Source organism: Narcine bancroftii, chromosome 4, assembly GCF_036971445.1.
Source record: "Narcine bancroftii isolate sNarBan1 chromosome 4, sNarBan1.hap1, whole genome shotgun sequence".
Lineage (NCBI taxonomy): Eukaryota > Metazoa > Chordata > Chondrichthyes > Torpediniformes > Narcinidae > Narcine > Narcine bancroftii.
This window is the reverse complement of record NC_091472.1, coordinates 224,859,710-224,880,980: the sequence shown is the minus strand read 5'-3', so window position 1 is coordinate 224,880,980 and position 21,271 is coordinate 224,859,710. Positions and strand designations below refer to the sequence as shown.

Sequence of the window (21,271 nt, the reverse complement as noted above, 5' to 3'; positions counted from 1 at the left end):
AGAACTTTTTGCTGTTATACTCATAAAAGAAATGGATTGGGTGAGTTCCGAGCCTTTTGCCCCGAGTAGGGGAACCAGTTACCAGAGCACATGAGGGAACAGTGGGTGGGGGGAGATTTGACAGGAACCTGGGAGGTTTTTTTTTGCACAGTGATGGGTGTGTGGAATAGGCTGCTGGAGGAGGTTGTTGTGGCAGGTACTATTGTAACATTTAAGAAATACATTGGACAAATATATGAAGAGGATGGGTTAGAGGGATAGGGACAGAACTCGTGTGGGTGAGACATTTTGGTTGGTGTGGGCAAGTTTGGCCGAAGGTCTGTATGACTCTTTATCGAGATGCCAAATCTTGTCATGACAGGTTCAAGATGAACTTGACCACTAATGTATGAAACGCTTAGGGCAGAAGCTTACTGTTACTTCACAGGGATTTCTCCAGACTCCTCATGATTCTGCTGAATGGTATGCAAGTTAAACACATTGAAACAGTTTTGTATATGAGGAAAACATATGCATGTCACAGACTTCAATGAGAATTAAATGTAAGCCCAAGTCCATTTCAGCTGAATGTACCAACAGATCTAGTTTTAAACCATAGAATCTTTCCACCAGTTTGATAGCTTTCTCCAGCCTGACAAATTTCACTGGGAGAAGTCAGCTAGTAACTACAAAGAGGGGCTATTTGCTTGGTCTGTAACAGATCAGATTACCTATGTTGAGTAACACAAGACAACAGATGGAATGCAGACTCCTCTCTGGGTCACCCATCCTGAATTGGCCCCTGTCACACCCCTCTCTGGGTCACCAAGTCTAAACTGGCCAATATTTCTCCTCTCTGGGTCACCCATCTATGATTGGCCCATCGCACACCCCTCTGGGTCACTCAGTCCAAATTGGCCAGTATCACTCCTCTCTGGGTTACCCATCCACAACTGGCCCATCTCACTCCTCTCTGGGTCACCCATCCCCAATTGGCCAATCTCACCTCTCTCTGGGTCACCCATCCCTAATTGGCTAATCTCACCTCTCTCTGGGTCACCCATCCATAATTGGCCCCTGTCACACCCCTCTCTGGGTCACCAAGTCTAAACTGGCCAATATTTCTCCTCTCTGGGTCACCCATCCATGATTGGCCCATCGCACACCCCTCTGGGTCACCAAGTCTAAACTGGCCAATCTCACTCCTCTCTGGGTCACCCATCCCCAATTCACCCATCTCACTCCTCTATGGGTCACCCATCCCCAACTGGTCCCTTTGCTCACCCTTCCCTACACTGGCTATCTCCCCTCTCCATCAGAGTTGATTAAATGCTTTGACCTAGGTTGTCAACAATTCCTCGGCCCCCCACCTCCACAGATGCTGCTTGACCTGATGAGATTGCCCCACAAATGATGGTTCTTGCACATTTAGCTGCCCTGTTTTGATCCTTCTGTCAAATATAACAAAACGGTACTTTTCTTAACATAAATCTGGCAAAAAGTGTCTGGGATGGGGAACGGGATAAAATAAACAGATGCTGTATCCCTTTTCAGAAATATTTCCTCATTAGCAATATTTATAAAAAAATGACTTTAAATTAGAGAAAGCCAACAGTCATATACTGCTTAGCTTCTTATGCAGAGAAGGCATCCAAAGGGGACCATAGCTAATAGTTTTATTGTTTTTATTTTGAAATGCAGAAACATCATCCATCAACTACTGAAAGATGTAAAAAAGAAATTTTATTTCCTGAAGTAGTGGTGGCAGACCGAAAGAGAGGAATCCTTGCCTTCAGAACACATAAATACGTCTTAGAACAAGACAGAGCAGTCACTGTGAAACAGGCCAAAACCAGGTCAGGATCTACTAGGGCTGAACCCCGCGTGCGACCCACATGCCGGTATGTTCGAAAGGCCGAAGACCCTCTGGAGAGGCAGGACTGCCAGGAGACCATTCAAAGTGTACTTCCTATGGCTAATGCAGAGAATGTTGACCTGCCACTAACCCGCACAGCAACTAGCAGGCAAGATGTTCAGCAGGTTGATGAGGGAGAAACAATCCCCAAGATGGGCCATTGCAAGAGACCACCAGAAAATTAGCCTGCAAAGTAGAGGGTACATCTTCCCATGTTGAAGCACTTTTAATTTCTTGACATAGTCATGTTCTTTGATGTAATGTTTCTTGTTTGCTCTGAATAAATCTCCCAAATTTAGGGGCAACTTGAATTTTAATCTTGAATGCAAACTAAATTTTAAAGTAAGATTCCAGTAAGCTACCTTTAGATTTGACTGCTAAGATCTACACTGCTTGCCTAACAGAATAGTTCAACTATTAGCAGCTCAGTTTGTGTGCTGATTAAGTTTGCTCAATCACATACCCATCTACTTTAGTTACCTATTGGTTTGGTTGCTCAGAACAACATTTAGCTAAGCCAGGTAGTTTATCCATTATTACAGATTCTGGTGGTCTCCATTCTCCTACCATATTTGGTGGAGGTAAACAAGGAAGGGCTTATATGAGACGAAGGACCCAGGCCAGTAACATTGGTTACTGGTCTTCCTATGGATGCTATGTAACCTGCTGAGTTTGCATATTCCACAGTGCAGGTGAATTGTGTCCTCTTGTGAAGGTTGCACTACGCCATCTCCTCCACACTTTTATCACCCTTTACTTCCTTATATTCACTCTTTACATATTTATAACCTTATTCTTTGATTTTGCCTGCATTATTTTGTCATGCACCACACTTTGCCTTCCTAATTTTCTCTTTATAATTTTGGTCATGCACTTTTTATACTCTTGCAATTTCTATTGAAGTCTTATGTCATAAGATTAACTTTTTTTGCCATTATGTATCTGCATGCTCAACATCCAAGGAGGGTTTACAAACTCTCATATCCACCACCTTTTTAAATTGAAAGTATATTTGGCTTCAATTCTTTTCTTCTTTGGCTTGGCTTCGCGGACGAAGATTTATGGAGGGGGTAAAAGTCCACGTCAGCTGCAGGCTCGTTTGTGGCTGACAAGTCCGATGCAGGACAGGCAGACACGGTTGCAGCGGCTGCAGGGGAAAATTGGTTGGTTGGGGTTGGGTGTGTTCTGACCAATTTAAAAGATGCATGAGAAGGCCATGGGTTGCAGTAGAAAGGGGAACTGAATGAGTTCTCATAGCTATAAAAAGCTGCACTGCGCTTGATAAATACCAACTCTATCTTCAAAGACCAACATACAATGAGGGCAGCTTCCTGCATCATCTCGCACAAATGCCAAAACATGTCATCTTTGGCTCGGTAAGTATTCCAGAATCAAGGGTACATATCCCACTACAGAGATGTGCTTTTCAGACAGTTCAAGCAATGCAAGGTGGCATCCTGAAGTACACATTTGGACTCTTTCTGCCCCCTTGTGGCCACAAAGGATTGAGGCATAACTCAAAGATCAGCAGAGTTCTTAGCTAATTGTTATGCCTTTGCCAAATAACATGTTTCCAAGACTGCTACTGGTTTGCTGAAGGATGCAACTATAATGCACAAATTGTTTACAAATTGCTTGCTGTATTCCAAATGCTGTGAAGCTTCTCAGGGTGTTCCTTTGGTTGAGATCTCCGGAAGATCCCAAGGTTATGAAAGACACCAACACAAACCATGCCAACTTTGTAAAGTGTGTGGAATTTACACTGGAACTCTGGATTATCACTCTAGACCAGCCTTTGGGCTATGGACCCCTTAGGACTCTGCTCAAAATTAATAGGCTCCCTTCCTTGTGAAGCAGTCAAATTGATTTCTTCCGTACTTCAGTCCTTCTTCTTTCTTTGGCTTGGCTTCGTGGACGAAGATTTATGGAGGGGTAAAGTCCACGTCAGCTGCACGCTCGTTTGTGGCTGACAAGTCCGATGCGGGACAGGGAGACACGGTTGCAGCAGTTGCAAGGGAAAATTGGTTGGTTGGGTTTGGGTGTTGGGTTTTTCCTCCTTTGTCTTTTGACAGTGAGGTGAGCTCTGCGGTCTTCTTCAAAGGAGGTTGCTGCCCGCCGAACTGTGAGGCACCAAGATGCACGGTTTGAGGCGAAATCAGCCCACTGGCGGTGGTCAATGTGGCAGGCACCAAGAGATTTCTTTAGGCAGTCCTTGTACCTCTTCTTTGGTGCACATCTGTCTCGGTGGCCAGTGGAGAGCTCGCCATATAACACGATCTTGGGAAGGCGATGGTCCTCCATTCTGGAGACGTGACCTACCCAGCGCAATTTGATCTTCAGCAGCGTGGATTCGATGCTACATAAAAATGTTTTTAAAAATTTATGATTTCACTCTATGGCTCCCTTTAAATGTGCCATGGCCCCTGTTGAGAATGGCTGCTAAACACAATCTCTGAATTAGAAGTCACACAAAGCAGAACAAACTATTTTTGTCAGTACCATAAATTAGCCTTAAAAACTGAATATAGTAAATTTAAAAAGTGATGACCTTTACACTTACAGAACATTACAGTAGGCCCTTTGCCCCATAGTGTTGTGCTTTTTGGATAAATATACTCAATTCAAACCATTCACTTTGTCCTGTTCTTTTTAGCATTCAGGTTAATGTAGAAAAATGGAGATGCTCCTCTTTCTCTCCCGGGCCAAAACTGGGCTGGGTGGTCTTGTACTTGGACCACTCACTGCCCGCCAAATCTGATAGGCATCCTGGAAACAAAGCAAGTAACACATTGGTCCTCCGGTGTCATTGTCCTGAGATTTCCCCCCTCAATTTTCTGCACCTCAATGGATACCACCAACTGTTTCTATTTTTAGTTTCAGATGAATTTAAAAACGCGTCAAATAGTTTAAAATTTTAAAAATATGAAACAACTTTCAAATGCCTGGATTGTCTTCAAGGTCTGGGTCCTATTTTAAATGAAGGGGATGGCCACTTCTACACATGAGATAAAGTTGTATGTGAAATGCATACAAGCCATCTCTTCCTGTCACTGCAAAACCCATTCCACTGGTGAAACAGGTATGCCAATATGTGGCCTCAATATCAAATGTCTGTACGTGCATAATAGGTGGATGTCTGAGACATAGCTGGTCTAGTAGGAAAACTCACAAGACCACACAGGTTTAGAAACATGCTGCAGGTTTTTTTTTTTTAATTGTTTTTATACAAGAAATTATACATTGTGCTAACAGTAATACCTATGTGGCAAAAAGTGATTTATAGAAAAGTTCAATAATTGACTATGTGTGTTGATCCTTCCGAAAAGGATGCCTGTGTTACCACAGCAAAATGTTCAAGATTCTTGTACAGAATAACATTGTGTTTCTCTCAGTTTAGCAGTTTTGAAATAAACTCTGAAATTCTACAAAAATACTTTCAAAGGGGTAGTAGGACAGGGTCTCCAAAAACACTGGTAATTCAGTTATTAGGCATTCCTTATTCAGCATCAATACTGATTTCAACAGCTGTGTACGATTTCTCCCCTTATCCAGTCCTTTCATGTTTGCAAATATCTTTGTGAAGATTTTGATTTTCCGGCAGGCAGACTAGTCTGAGGTGAGAGAATTGCACCATGAATCATTTACAACAGCACCAATTGCCATTTGGATAGCTCAGAATAACATAGCAAAAATATCTCAAGGTGCTCTGAAATAAAACCAATTCAGAGTGACACAAGATGCAAAAGACAAATAGCTTGATCAAGGAAGAGCATCTTAAAGCTAGCAAGAGGTCACGGGGTGTTCGTGGAATTCCACCCCAAGCCAGTGAGGGTGACCAAAAAGCGACTGTGCAGCAGTCCAATCACTGAGATTTATAGAGCTGGAAAAGATCAGAGCAAGTGTGTGTCAAGATCAAATGAAGTGTTCTCGCTGCTTGGAAGGCTCAGATTTTCTTCTGAATGTAGAACTGTTCTTGGAATTGCAATGTTTAAATGTGAATTTAAGTATTTGGCATCCATTATATTTAACAGTAAAATGTAAAATTTATCCCTCATGGAAGAATATATTCAATTCTTTATTCAGTTCCTCCTGTGTAATTTAAAAAAAATTTAGATATACTACACGGTAATAGGGCCATCTGGCCCATGAGCCTGTGTTGCCCAAATACCCCAATTAACCTACAACCCCAGTATGTTTTGGAGGGTGGGAGGAAACTGAGGAAACCCATGCAGACACAGGGAGAAGGTACAAATTCCTTCGAGAAACCCTGGATTTGAACCCGGGTTGCTGGCTTGCTAAAAGTGTTCAGTCAGTTGATATTCGCTCAATGGAAGCCAATTATTAAATAATTTGTAATCTCAGTACCAGAAATGATCATTACAGTGGTGTTAAATTTTGACCTACCTTGAACATTTTCAGTTTTCCTTGTAAGATTTTGACAACTGTACTATATCAGTAAAAACCAAAATGCTGGACGAACTCAATGAATCAAAATGAACCTGCAGAGGTGGAGATGGGTGACCTTTCGGGTGGTGACCATGCACCAATGTGGAGAACAGTTGGCCAGAATACAGAGGTGAGAGGAAGCAGGAGATGGGAAAAACCAGGTGAGGAGGGAATGTTGGGCCAATTGAGTTGGAGGACTCCCATGGGAACACCTCTACCATTTGACAACTTCCACCGTGTTGTCAGCACTCTCAACCGTCAAGGTGAGGACTAAAGTATCACCACCTCAGATTCTGCCTGGGTAGCAGTCAAATCAATGGAATCAACACTGAGATTTCCCCAATTTCAGGTAACATACACTCCGTGTTTCTTTCTCTCTCCCTCCACCCCTACTCCCCCCACCCCCTGCCATCATTGTCACCTTGTTTAATTCCTCTCCAAGGTTTATCTGGCCATCATCTCTCTCCAGACCTAGTTCAACCTATCACCTGTCAGCCCCCTAACCTCTTTTTGTACTGGCTTATCGCTCCCTTCCTCCTCCTCAGCCCTGTCGCAGTCGCAGGCTTTCAATCGTCTATACCCATGTCTCCGTAGATGCTGCCGGCCCTGCTGAATTCTGCCAACAGTTTTTTTACATTTGCTTGAAATTATAGCCTCTACAATCTCCTGTCTCCCGACTACATTACCCACCAACCTGGCTGCTACTCTAGATTCTGGAAGGAATTGTTTATATACAATGTGGTTACGGTTCAAAGGCAATTCAAGGACCAAGTAATTTATCGTACATCTGTTTAATTTGATAGACACATTATTGTTTTAGGAACTGTTTATCATTGAGGTGAACCAATCTTTGCTGAGGCAGGGCCAAACCATCATCTTCCTCATTTCAAGATGTCATAAACAGTGGCTCTTATTTAGGTATCTTTCTGGTGGCTGGAAGTCACACAAAGGTAGGTACATTGTATGTGTCTCATGTTTTTTAAAAGTGTGACAAATTATTTATCTTTCAGCACAGATGGTGATTTTACCACTGATTGGAAGTAATGCTGGGGAGGAAGTCCAAATAAGGTATTGTCTCTCAGGCATTCTCTATTATTAGCTGAACCATGGAAACCACTTTTTTTTCAGACAGACACGTGAGCGTGGGAGTGTGACCTGAAAGCATAGCCAGAGTCACAAAAGGCTGCAGAAGCATCAGTAGGTCAGGCAGCATCTGTGGAACTAGAGCAATGGGCAACGTATTTTCCTGACCCTGATTTCGGGTCTTGACCCAAAGTGTCTACTATTCTTTTCCGTCCACGGACGCTACCTGTTCTGCTGAGTTCCTCCAGCAGTTTGTTTCTTTCCGTAAGCATGGAATGAGATGGAGTCAGGGCCACTTTAACAACATTTGTGAAGAAGATAAATGAATTGGTTGGTTTTGGTTAGGATACAAAATACTGTTCCATTGTGAATTCTGACCTTTTGCAGAAGGGAAAAACTTCAGAGCTGAATTGCACTGGAAACTCACAGCAAGGTGGAATAATGAAAGCAAGTCAGAGGTGCTCATGCTTATTTGGGGTTCAGTAAAGGGTCTAAATTTTGGCTCCATTTAATGGTATTGTAACAAACTTTAAAAACACACCAATCCACTCTCCTCCATCTGTGCAATCACAATCCTTTGCTCAGAATAAGGGCCTGGATGCTAAGTGAGCAGATTAGAAAAGATACAGTTTTGATCACATCACCTAGCATTACCAAAACCATCTCTCATCCCCAGAATTGGCACACCCTCTGATGGTTGCAAGGAGATATTTTTAAAATTAAGGTAAAAGAAAATCTTTGGTAAAGGTGCAAAATTCATTAAATTCATTCTCTCCTCTCCATTTACCCAATATAGAGGTATTGGAACCAGGATGATGAGTTAACAGTTCAGCTTTGTGACAAAATCCTGCTGTTCATACATTCTCAATCATATCTTTGACATCAATAAAACAAGTCTCATACCAGGTACCAGTTAAGGGAACAGGTTACATTTAGTGTAATATTTTGAGTTTAAATGCCATTGAACAAAATGGTAATAAATAATACCTGTACTGATTTTTGGGAGTCTGTTGACACAAGAGCTCATAATTTCCAATGGAAAATAGCTCAAACTTCTTCAACAAACAGAACTAAATGGAATTACTTTGAAAATATCTTTCTGTTCAAGTTTTGATATCACTGGGAAAACAAAAAAAATCTGACAGCTTCCATCAGACTTTAAAAATTAAAGATATTTCCATACACAGCAGACAGAATATTCCATTAGAAAAAATATGCATCACAGATTATTTACAAAAGGTGAACCAAAATGAATGACCATTAAGTGAATTGAGGCATCAAGTGGCTGGTTCAATTATATATACATTTATATGATCTGTAACAGTGCATTGCTTTTATTTTTAACCCCCAAAAAATTGCAAGTAGGTGTGCTCCTTTGACAGCTGCCTAAAAAAATTATAGTAGCAAGACTATAGAGGAACATGTGCAATATCCATTATAACATTCTTAAATATCTCAATTGATCTAGCTAATTCAACCCAAGCACATGGAATTTGTTCTCAGGTTAACACTCCTAACCTGGTAATATTGTAATGAATTGGCAGTGTACCCATCCCAAGGTGTAATGAAGGCCAGAGCTCAAAAGTGAACTCTCTTCTAATTGGTGTACATTTGAACTCCAGCCCCTGATAAAGGCAAATATTGTGATGGTATAATATATTTATGTTTGATACATGTGGATTGCTAAATTCCTTTCCTGCTAAAGATCTCCAAATCTAACTTCTTATAAGAAAATGCCCCTTTTAGTTGTCTCCTTCTCAGATTCATTGTGGATGATCACAGAGTTCTGTCCCCATCATCAAAACCCCTTATTTTTGTTGGTTTCCATAATCTCCTTCTACTTTTCGCATTATGGTACCAAGGAAAATTTGCAGATGTGGGAAAACTAAAATCACAGTGTGCTAGAAATACTTAAAAGGTGGGGAAGGCAACATCTGTAGAGTCAAACAGAGGTGAAACCCAAGATCCTCAGAACTAATTAGTAGTGAGAGTTACCATCAAAGATTAGATTGTCACCAAGAATGAGCCTGGGCCTGTGCTATTGTATCAAATATGCTGTTTGTGGAGATCTTAAAATACTACACTTATTCAGACTCCAAAATACAGTTCTAGAATCAGTGGAAAAACACATCACCAAGTTAAGGGAATTGGTAAAATTTAGTGTCAAGATTGTGAGTCTGGATGTTTAGTGTTTGGGTCTGATTGAACAAAGTAGAAATTACATCTGAACCTCGATCTTTTGGGAGAATGACAAGATGGGAACTTCATAATGTCATATTGAAAGGAGTTAAATATTTCATTACAATGGTTCCCTGCTGCCTCCCGACCATTGTTCCCTAAACAATGAATCAAGCACATCCTTGTTTCTCTCTGTTCACATTTTTGTTTGAATACTAATTCTCCTGCCTTAGCCCAAACTAGAGCAAGCTTGAAGTTCAAATTGGTTATAACCCTCTAACACCACAATGGTGCTAAACTGCTTCATGGAGAAGAATGGTTCCCATGTGAAGAAAATACTATGTATGTGGTTCATTGCAGCCAATAGGAGACACGATTGCTAGTGGAGGTGGGAGATTTAAAGGAAGTGAGTGTGTGAAGCTTCTGTAGCCTATAAAAATTAAAAGTAGCTCAAGTAGCGTACCCAGTGTTAGAGTGGGACTTTAAAGCTTTGGCTCAAGAGGCTTCAGCAGGCAGAGACTGAGGTAGAACCTGAAAGCCTAGAAGTCAGTAGGCAGTCATGGCTATGGAATGCTGCTCCTGCCAGATGTGGGAAGTCAGGAATCCTTAGCTACACCTCCTGACAATCAAGGACTCAGGATCATCCAAGTTGCTGAGAACATCCTAGATGAGACTTTCATGAGGAAGTCACACCCAAGGGGCAGCCAGTAGTAAGATGGGTCACCACCAGGGAAGGAAAGGGGAGTAAGCAGGATGTGCAGAGTTCTGTGACCTTTCCCCTGAACAACACTTTAGATACTGTTGGGAGGGATGGCAGCAGCAGTCAGGTCAGTGGCATTGTAGCTGGTTCTGAGGCTCAGAAGATAGATATGCCTACAGCAGGCAGGGCAATAGGAGACGTGGGAACTTGCAGGGGATTCTGCAGCCACGGGGACGGATAGAAGTTCCATGGATGAAATGCTGGGATTGCGTGTTGCTTCTCAGGTTCCAGGGATATTCTCAAGAGGGTGAAGATAGAAAAAGAATGGCAGTGGTAGTGGATTTAGAGAGCTCCCCATAGCGAGGATCATTAAGAAAAGACAGAACCCTGTAGAAATTGGTAGGATATAGACAGAAAAGTAAAAAAAATACAGAGAAAATTGGAAAAAAAAAATGGAGAAAAACTCACCTCAGAGAGGAGATGAAGAACAATGACACTGGCACCCAAAGGAAGGAGCCCCCATTGGGAAGACAGCTTGTTGGAGGAGGTAATCGAGGACACCCCGGGAGATACTGACCTGGGACGCCGTCAGGAAAGGGCCATGACCGAAACGGCAGGAGAGCAGGTCTGAGGTCAGGGAGCCTAGCCGGCAATGAGATGCCAGTGGTGGCTGAGAGAAAGCCCCCGTGAGTTGGCTGTCAAGAGAAGAACTCTCTGGAGGAGGTGAGTGAGGACAGCCAGGGAGAGACTGACCTGGGGCATTAAGTGAGGGCCGCCACTGAGACGGCAGGAGAGCTGTTGAGCACAGGACAGTGGTGGGAGGACTGTCAGACATGACATGAGCAGAGGCTCGAGGTCAGGGGTGCATGGCCGGCACCAAGATGACAGTGACATCAGTGGTGATGGAGGGAAAGACCCCGTGGGCTGGGACAAAAAGAGATTTGCCTTAAGGCTGCTCTGTCCTTGGGCGTTGGGCCTGGTGGACTCCAACAACAGAAAGTCGCGTAGCTGGGCTGTTTGGAGTCGAAAAGCGAGGTAGAGGATGAAGAAGAGGAAGATTGAGGGGTAAAAGAAAGACAACACGGAGGTGAAAGGCAGAGAAAGGAGGAAGAGGGCTTGATGCTTTTGCAAAAGAAATACTGGAGGCCAATGGCCAAATCAAATATCTTTGAAGACACTGGTGGCAGGGCAGGGGGAAATTAAAGAAAGATTGGATAAATTGACAGATAGGGTATCAGAAACGGAGGAGACAAGAGGGTGGAAGAAAGTTTGAATAAGAGGGAAAACAAAATAGATGTGTGGAAGAGCGACAGGGTGAGGAAGTGGGAGTAGATACCTTAGAAAACCTCAGTAGGAGGAATCATATTAAGATTGTGGGGGTGAAAGAGGGGAGAGACACGGTGGAGTTCATGAAAAAATGGATCTCAGATATACTTGGGGGGGGGGGCGGGAATTGGAAATAATCTCGCTAGGGGCCAAATCAAAGACCATGTTCTATCCTGGTGAGGCTCCTTCACTACCATGTAAGAGAGAAGAATTTACGAGCGGCGGTGGTGGGAGCGAAGGCAAAGGGAGAAGGTATTATTCCATCCGGATATAAGTGTAGCGCTATTGCGGCACAGGAAGGAATTTGACCCAGTCAAAAGGAGCCTTTAACAAAAAGGAATTGAGTTTTCCCTCCTTCACTCAGCAATGCTGAAGATATGTAAGAGGGGGAGGGGAAAGAAAGTTTATTTTAAAGGGATCCAAGGGAGGATCCTGCCACAAGATTAAATGTAAATAAGGGGGAAAGAGCGACTGTAAATATTGTAATTGTGATAACCACGGTGGTGGGGGGAGGAGAAAGCTTTTTCCATTATTTTATTGTTTAAAGATGAATGTATATTTCAAATAAAGAATGAGTATGGGGAGCTCAAGTTAAGGGTGGGAACTCTAAGCAGTAGATGGGTGCATGGGGCACTTTTCAAGCTCAGTGGGGGAGTTGGCACCAATAGCTTGGCTATCGGTGCCCGGGTAAAGAAAAACCAGGAGGAGGGGTGGGGGTATTTAATATATTTTTTGATTTGTTGGTTTAAGCTTTTTTAGTTTGCTTGTTCTGCTTCAAGCACGGACATCTGCACCAGGAGTTGGCAAGAAACAAGTGTCAAAGGATAAGGAAGAGGAGTAAGGATATTGGGAAAACCCTAAGGTAGTGGATTCTCCCCCCTTAAAAAAAATGGAATACGGCTGGGAGTGTGAATACGGAAAAGGGACCAAGCGCAGACCACATGCTTTTCCTTTCCTTTCAGGTTTTTGGTTCTTTTCTCTTTTGGGTTACATTTTTTTACCTCTTTTTGGAGGCGTATTTCTTTCTTTATCTTTTTTGGGTTTTAGTGGGGATCGTCGGCCCCACGATGAGTGGTATTGAGATAAACTTTTCAAATGTATTTGTAAATGTAAATGTATTTGTAGCAATGAGTGGGAGAGGGTGGTGTACACACAGATTCTGTGTATAATATACATTATATTATACACACAGATTGAAAAGATTGAACTTCTTGTTGAATTCTGAGAGTCTATAAAAATCGAAAATAAAATACTCAAAAAAAGAGGTAGGGTGAACAGCCTGAGGTTGATGTACACTTTGGGTCAGGGATGTGGTCCTTCACACTGAGTACAGGCAGTTAGGTAAGAGGTTGAGAAGCAAGGACTCAGTGGTAGTGATCTCTGGATTACTCCTAGTGCCATGTTGCTTTAAGTTCAGAAATAGGAAGATAGACCAGATGAATTTGTGGCTGAGGAGCTGGTTTTGGGAACAGGGATTCAGATTTTTGGATCATTGGAATTTCTTCTGGGGGGAAGAGGTGGCCAGTCAAGTGTGAACAGGTTCACTTGAGTCAGAGAGGGACTAACATCTTGTAAGCAGGTTTGCAGATGCTACACATCTAGATTTAAACTAGATTAGCAGGGTGGGTGGGTTCCCATGCAGGACAGAGGCAGGCAAGGGGCTGGAAGTTAGGAGTGAAGGGTGATAACAGAAAGTTTAGTGGGCAGGTGAAAGTTTAGTTTGCACCTGTTTTAATGTTAGAAGCTTGTCAGCTAACACTGGTGAACTTGAGGAATGGATAAGCATACCAATGGAAGGTGGCAGCTATTAAGGAAATCTAGTTCAGAGAGGACCAAGACAGCCAGCTCAACATTCCAGAGTACAGGTGCTTCAGGAAAAACAGAGGTAAAAGAGGAGTTGTTGCAGTATTGGTTAAGGAGGATGTCATTGCAGTGGTCAGAGGTGATATTACAGAGGGAATAGCAACTGAGGCTTTATATGGAGCTGAGGAACAAGCATGATTGCCTTTTTAGGAGTGTCGTACTGTACATACATGCAGAAATGCTGGAGGAACTCAGCTGGTCTCGCAGCACCCATAGGAGGTAAAGATACACTGTATTACCCACATTTCGGGCCTGAGCCCTCCTTCAAGGAATAAGCAAAGAATGGGATGACATCAGAATAAAGACTGAAGATTGGCAGGGGAGGAATCCAGACAAACAAAATGTATTGATTGGAAATGACAAGAGGAGAGGCGAGAATTGATTTTGGCTCTGAAAGGTGACAGAGGTAAAAGGGGAGAGAGACAGAGCTGGGGGAAAGGCAACAGGGGAAGAAAAGGAGGAGCAACCAGAGACGTTGATGTTAATGCCATCTATTTGGAGAGTGCCCAGTCAGAAGATGAGGTGCTGTTCCTCTAATTTGTGGATGGTCTCAGTCTGGCAGTGCATGGGAATGGGATGGAGAATTGCAATGGGTGGCCACTGGGAGATCTATGCTATTGCGCAGACAGAGCCAAGGTGCTTTGTTATCTCCCAGTCTCTCTGATGTAGAGGAGACCACAAAGGGAACACCAGATACAGTAGTACTGGCCCCAAATAGTCAATGGGAATTAGAGGAACAAATATGGCAGGATATTACATATAGCTGCAGGTCAAATAAAGTTGTCATCAAAGGGGATTTTAACTTACAAATATTGACCAGGAAAGTCATATTTCAAAAGGTTTAGACAGAGTAGAATTTGTCAAATGTGTTCAGGACAGCTTCCTCCAACAATATGTAGAGGGTCCCAAAAGGGAGAGGCCAGTGCTTGGGAAATAAAAAGAACAAATGGATGAAGTGTTTTCGGATAAGCCTTTGGTGACCAGTGACCACTGTTTTATTAGGCTTAAGATAGTTCTAGAGACAGGGTGGGATCAGGAGATAAAAATTCAGAATTGGGGCAAGGCCAACTTTGAAGGGTCAAGACAAGAACAGGGTCAAGTTCATTGAAACAGGTTGTTTGAAGGAAGACGAAAATGTTAGCAAAGTGAGAGGTTTTAAAAAGTGTGCTGACAGGAATCCAAGGACATGCATGTTAGAGTGAAGGATCAGACATGCAAATATAGGGAAGCCAGAATGATGAGGTAAAATTTAGGCTCTTTTCAAGGGCAAGGAGGAGACTTCCAGTAGGTGCAAGCAGCTGGGATCAAGTGTATACCTTGAAGTTTAGGAAACTGAAGAGCAAGCTAAAAAGGAAATCAGGAGGGCAAAAAGAGGACAGAAGATGGCTCTGGCAGATAACAATATGGATAATCCTGAGAAATGTTATGCTCAAAAGAATAAATAGGATCCCTCTGGAACCAATGTGTTGAACACTGTGAGGAGCTGCAGGACATGGGCAATATGTGGCTGAAAAGATGGTGCAGGGAGCAGAGTTTCAAGTTCTTGGATCATTGGAAACTTTTCTGGGGAAGGGGTGACCTGTATAAGTGGGATGGGTTGCATGTGAACTTGAGAACCAATATCATAGAACACTACAGCACAGAAACAGGCCCCTTCGGCCTGAATGTGCCAATTTTTGTTTTTTGACTAGTCCCATTGACCTGCATCCACTGCCCTCCAACCTCTCTCATCCAAGTATCTGTCCAAATTCCTCTTAAATGTTAAAATTAAGCCTGCATTCACCTCCTCAGTTGGCAGCTTGTTCCACACTCCCACCACTCTCTGAAGTTCCCCCTCACATTCCCTCTAAACGTTTCCCCCTTCACTCTTAACCCATGTCCTCTGGTTTGTATCTCACTTATCCTCAGTGGAAAAAAAACTATTTACATTTACTGTGTCTATCCCCCTCCTAATTATAAACACCTCTATCAAATCTCCCCTCATTCTGCCTCGCTCCAGGGAATAAAGTCCTAACCTGTTTAACCTTTCCCTGTAACTTAGTTCCTGATGTCCGGGCAATATCCTAGTAAATTTTCTCTGCACTCTTTCTATCTTATTGATATCTTTACTGCAGTTCGGTGTCCAAAACTTCACACAATACTCCAAATTTGGCCTCACCAACGTCATATACAACTTTACCTTAACATCCCTTAACATCCCAACTCCTGTACTCAATACTTTGATTTATGAGGCCAATATGCCAAGATCTCTTTACAACCCTTTCTACCTGTGACTCCACTTTCCGGGAATTATGTATCTGTATTCCCAGATCCCTCTGTTCTGCCGCGTTCTTCAGTGACCTACCATTTACTGTGTATGTCCTTTCTGGGTTTGTCCTTTACACTTACCTGCATTAAATTCCATCTGCTATTTTTCAGCCCCTTTTTCCAGCTGGCCCAGATGCCTCTGCAAGCTTTGAAAACCTTTACTGTACAAAACAGTTTCAATTTTAATATCACCAAGTTTAATATCACTAACTTTCCATGTGGGATTTTGTCAAAGGCCTTACTAAAGTCCATGCAGTCAATATCCACAGCCTATCCTTCATTAGCTTTCCTGGTAGCCTCCTCAAAAACCTCTATAAGATTGGTTAAACATGACTTACCACTCACAAAGCCATGTTGACTATCCCTAATCAATTTCTGGCTATCCAAATAATTGTACCAGTATATCCAATCTCTTAGAACACCTTCCAATAATTTACCTCCTACTGATGTCAGGCTCACCAACCTGTAATTTCCAGGGTTACTTTTGGAGCCTTTTTTAAAACAATGGAACAACGTGAGCTCCCCTCCCATCCTCCAGCACCTCGCCCTGTGGCTAAGGACATTTTAAATATTTCTGCCAGACCCCCTGTAATTTCTACACTAGCCTCCCTCAAGGTCTGATGGAATATCTTGACAGGTCTGGGGTTTTATACATCTTTATTTGTTTGAAGACAGCAAGCACTCCCTCCTCTTTAATCTGTATAATGTCCATGACCTCACTGCTTGTATTCCTTACTTCCCACAACTCTGTGCCTGTTTCCGGAGTGAAAACTGATGAATAAAAACATTTAAGATCTTCCCCATCTCTTTTGGCTCGATACAAAGCCGACCACTCTGATCTTCAAGGAGACCAAATATCCTGGTAGGGAGGTAGGAACCAAGGTGAAGAGGCGGTTGGCACACAAGTAGGGAAAGCTAGTAGGGTGTTTGTGTGGAAGAACAGACTGATCAGGCAAAATTGCAGCCATGAAAGGGTGGTGTGGGGGGTGGAAAAATGTCTCGCAATGTCATAGGGACACTGAATCAAATGTAACACATAAGGAGCAAAAGGTTTTGTATTTAAATGTATGCAGCGCAAGAAATAAAATGCCTTTCTTGAATAAAGCCACAACATTTGCCACCTTCTAATCTTCTGAGAACGTCATGACAATTCATATCTCAGCCGAGGTCCCTGCAATTTCCTCTCCATGCATCCCACAGTGTCTTTGCTTCTATCTGATCAGGCCCAGGAGATTTGTCAAAATTCATCAGGAATTTATTAACAACCACACCCCCTCCCTCCCCCAACCTGTTTACCTGTCTATCCTTTCGATACACTGTGTATCCTTGGATATGCAACTCCCAATGACATCCATCCTTTAGCCTGCCAATCTGTAGCTGAGGTACAGATTAGAAGGTGGCAAATGTTGTGCCTTTATTCAAGAAAGGCTACAGGAAAAAGCATGTGAACTCCAGGCTAGTGAGGCCTGACATCTGTGGGGGAAGATATACATGTAATTGGATGGACAAGGGCTGATTACAGATGTTACTTGAGGTTTATAAGTGGGAGGTCATGTCTCAGAAATCTTTTGAAGTTTTTGAAAATGTGACCAAGAAGATAGATGAGGGAATTACAGACCCATCATGAGGGTGGTCAAGAAGGCTTTCGGCACATCAGAGTATTGCGTATAGAAGTTTGGAGGTAATTTTGCATTGTACAAGACGATGGTGAGGCCCCGTTTGGAGTATTGTGTTCAGATTTGGTCAGCTTTTGATAGGAAAAAGGTTGTCAAGCTGGGAAGGACACAGAGAAGATGTTGCCAGGATTCGGGGGCCTGAGCTACAGGGAGTGGTTGAGGAGGCTAGGGCTTTATTCGTTGAGTGCAGGAGGATAGGGGGTGATCTCATGGTGGTGTACAACATCATGAGAGGAATAGATCAGGTTACAAAGTCTTTCGCCCAGAGGAGGAGGAATCAATAACCAGGTGATGGGGGAGAAATTCAACCTGAGAGATAACTTTTTGGGTTTTTTTTTTTTTTTTTCTTTTTTGTTTTCCACAGAGGGTCATGAGTGGGGTGCAGGAGAAGGTACTTGAATCAGGCACTATTGCCACATTTAAGAAAAAAATTGGACAGATACATGGATAGAATAGGTTGAGCGATACAGACCAAATGCAGATGGGTGGGACATTTTGCTCGAGATGGGCAAGTTGAAACATGCTTCCTTTGTAAGCGACCATTCCGGAGATAAGTATGCATTTTTTAAAAAAAAGGATTTTGCCATTATTTGTGTGTAAAAATCATAAAAATGTTTGACAATAAAAAAAAAAAAAAAAAAAAAAAAGAGATGGGCAAGTTGGGCTGTAGGGTCTGTTTCCATGCTGTATAACTCTACATGTTCAAAAATATATTTGCGCTTGTACATTTATCTATTTTGACTATTTTGGGGAACTACAGATTCTAGATGTCTAAAATAACCTTTCTCAATTAATAATCTAATACTAGAATAGAAAGTGCACCATTTGTAAATACATTTTATGCCTGAATGCAGGCTCAATTTGGTTGAAGCTGGATGAATCTTCCATCTTGATTTACAAGTTAGTACAAAGGCAATAACAAAGGCCTGGAGACAGAGAAGACTGCAGATGCTGGAATCTGAAACCAAATCCAATCTGATGGAGGAACTCGGAGGGAGGACGAGAATGATTGATGTTTTGAGCAAAAACTCTTCAAGACGGAGGTAGTTCATACAGAAGGAATGGCAATAGCACAAAATGGAAGGGTGGGAAAGGAACCCAAATCAGATCTGCGAAACAGACAGATGCCAGGCAAAGGGAGAGAGAGGCAAAACAAATGCCTAATTTTAGCGTGTCATTTCCTCGACCTTGTTAAATTCACTGGGCAACAAATAAAGTGAAGCAGTGTCAAACTCACTTTCTTTGTCAGAGATATGTAAAAAGGAAAAAAAGTTAAAATTCCCATTCACCATCTAGGTCCTGTAAGTGAGTGATTGAGGTGTCTCCTCTTGTCTCTGAAGTCCCCACTGTGGCCTGAGATCCAGAAAGAGGCACAGCTGGCTGAAGCAGACTGATAAGGAATGACTTGGTCTGCTTTCTCACCTGCAGAAGTGGGAAGGGAAGGAAATTAAAACCACTCACTGAAAAATGGGTGAAGCCACTGTTAGGCAATCATATTATAATTATGATGAAATTCTAAACCGAAACCTTAGTTCTGAGTAAAATATTAAAACTGTGTATACAAGTCAACATTGCATTTTAAACTTTGCCCTGTTACTGTCGATCGAAGTGACAGAATGTAAAAAATACTCAAATACATCTTGATGGGTTTTATTTCATACATAACATACTTGCTAACAATAAGTTCTTTAATTTTTACAAATTAATTACTTTGACGATTTTAAAAATGAATTGCTGAAAATTAACCAAACCTCAGAATTCTGAGGAGCTACCTCTACGTTTTAAAGTGAAGAAATTACAGAGAAAATAGGCACCTGTTTAAAGAAGGGATGGGACAGCAATGTGCTTGCTGATGGTCTGAAACAGAAAAGAAAGAAAATTATTTATTCAAACAAAATTATACAGATTGTCATAGTAATTAAAATGAAAACTTTATGGAACGGACACTCTGGATGGGTAATATACCCAGATGTATTTTGCTCTTCAGTTAGAAAGTGCTAAACCTGGTCTGCAGAGATCAAGGCAAAGGAGGGAGACCAACTTGGGTGTTGCAATATCAGAACAATCCTGGTCTGAGTGGTGATCAGATAGTGTAAATTCAACTATTAATGCAAGATAAGGGTTGGTTCCATTTTTTTTTTTTTATAAACACCAACCATATCTCACTTCACAGAGTTTGCACAAATTGAAGCCAGAAATATCAGAATTGTGCCTTAGGTGTGAAATAGAAGAAGGAACTTTTTTTTCATGCAACCTGGTCATGTGTGAAGGTTAGACCCTTTTGGCAAGAAATTTCTCAAGAACTAACAAGAATTACAAGGGTGACCCTTCCTGGTGGGGGGGGGGGGGGGGGAGAAATCCAGAATGTTATTTATTAGGCAATTTTATAGATATAATTGCATTGATAGTGGCCAAAAAGTGTATTATATACCAATGGAAAAAATAACATACAATTTAAGGAACAAATATGATGTTTTTAAAAATATTGGCAACCATACTTGAAGTATGTCGGTGCTCAACTTCAATAATGATGCTAAAATACTCTCCGAAAATACTGAGGTTGATTTAAACTATGAGGTCTGATGGTGTACAAAAGAATATTTAATGGGGGGGGGGGGTGGGATAAAATGGTAGAGTTAGGGTTTTTGTATGCATGTCTTTTTCCTTTATATAAAATTTCATACACACACACACACTCACACTCACACTCACACTCACACTCACACTCACACTCACACATTCACACACACTCACACATTCACACACACTCACACATTCACACACACACATACATATATATATGCACAGTACAACTCAGATTATCCCAAATGGTCGGTACCGGGCCCATTTCGGATAAACTGTTTTTTTGGAGAACTGCTCATTTTTTTAAAAACAGCCCAGTGGCAACAGCAACTCACTTGTAACAATGTTTAAACAACAACAAACAACAAAGCAAGTCTTTTTTAAGCCTTAAAATAATGTTTAATTCTCACCAAGAAAAAAATGCTGTCCACCACCCCACCGAGGCCCCACATGTGCTGGGTGCCCGAGGGTCCTGCTCCTGCCCGGGAGCTTGAGGAGTCCAATATCCCCGGTCAGTTCAGTTCCGAAAAAATTTGGATAAATGAGGATTTCAGAGAATCCAATTTCGGATAATCAAATTTGTACTGTATATTTTTGTTGAAATTTTATAATTGTTAATTTTATTTTAATGAAAAAGAAAACTTTATCTGAAGGTCCTGCTGATTTATAATTTACTTTGACCTTCACTTTCATTAAAATGGTAATTACCATTTTAATGCAATTGCTTAGGTCAAATCACTGAATATGCCCAGATGTTGGCTAACCTGCTGCTTTTGTTTTTTTTTATTTCAGAATCCCATCATCTGTCTGCTCCCCATCCCCATTTTCATTTACTGCTGCTACTTTTCCAGAATGTCAACCCTGAAGAAGTTCTCTGCTTCCCAAAAGGATTTCTGCTCAACCATTTTGTTTTGTCCAGATACTTGATTTCCAGAATTTTGTTCTTATTTCAAATTTCTTGCTTTTGCAGCTTTTTTCCAAAAAAAAATTATTTGAATAATATATAATGATTTATTTTGATCTGGAAAAGAATATGGAGTTACCAGGAATAGATTGCATTTTCTCCATGTTACAAACCATCTCACTCTACGCTTTAATCTTCCGAGAACACGCTTCACCCATTTTCCTTATAGTTTAATTACTGGTGCCTAGATATCATTGTAGTAAATTTACCTATCAACTTCTGTGAGATTATTAAATCTTTCCTAAAGTTTG

The 21,271-nt window shown here is 41.8% G+C and overlaps 2 protein-coding genes across 27 annotated transcripts in view; one reads left to right on the top strand and one right to left on the bottom strand.

Annotated features, from left to right (window-relative positions):
• Positions 1-2,211, top strand: part of LOC138761643 (cation channel sperm-associated targeting subunit tau-like) — a 189,483-nt gene extending 187,272 nt beyond the window's left edge. For all 18 annotated transcript variants that reach the window (XM_069934105.1, XM_069934113.1, XM_069934107.1 and 15 more), the window contains one exon: positions 1,681-2,211. In XM_069934105.1, the coding sequence (XP_069790206.1) occupies positions 1,681-2,079 (399 nt within the window). In that variant the 3' untranslated portion in view covers positions 2,080-2,211. The remainder of the gene's footprint in view (positions 1-1,680) is intronic.
• Positions 1-21,271, bottom strand: part of stradb (STE20 related adaptor beta) — a 46,733-nt gene that overhangs the window by 8,705 nt on the left and 16,757 nt on the right. For 5 of the 9 annotated variants that reach the window (XM_069934120.1, XM_069934121.1, XM_069934122.1 and 2 more), the window contains 2 exons: positions 19,288-19,330; positions 18,763-18,895 (listed from right to left, as the gene is read on the bottom strand). In XM_069934120.1, the coding sequence (XP_069790221.1) occupies positions 18,763-18,895; positions 19,288-19,330 (176 nt within the window). Of the gene's footprint in view, positions 1-4,422; positions 4,661-5,076; positions 5,775-8,410; positions 16,657-18,762; positions 18,896-19,287; positions 19,331-21,271 lie in introns of those variants that run through there. The other 4 variants (XR_011356410.1, XM_069934124.1, XM_069934126.1 and 1 more) reach the window with 4 other exon arrangements.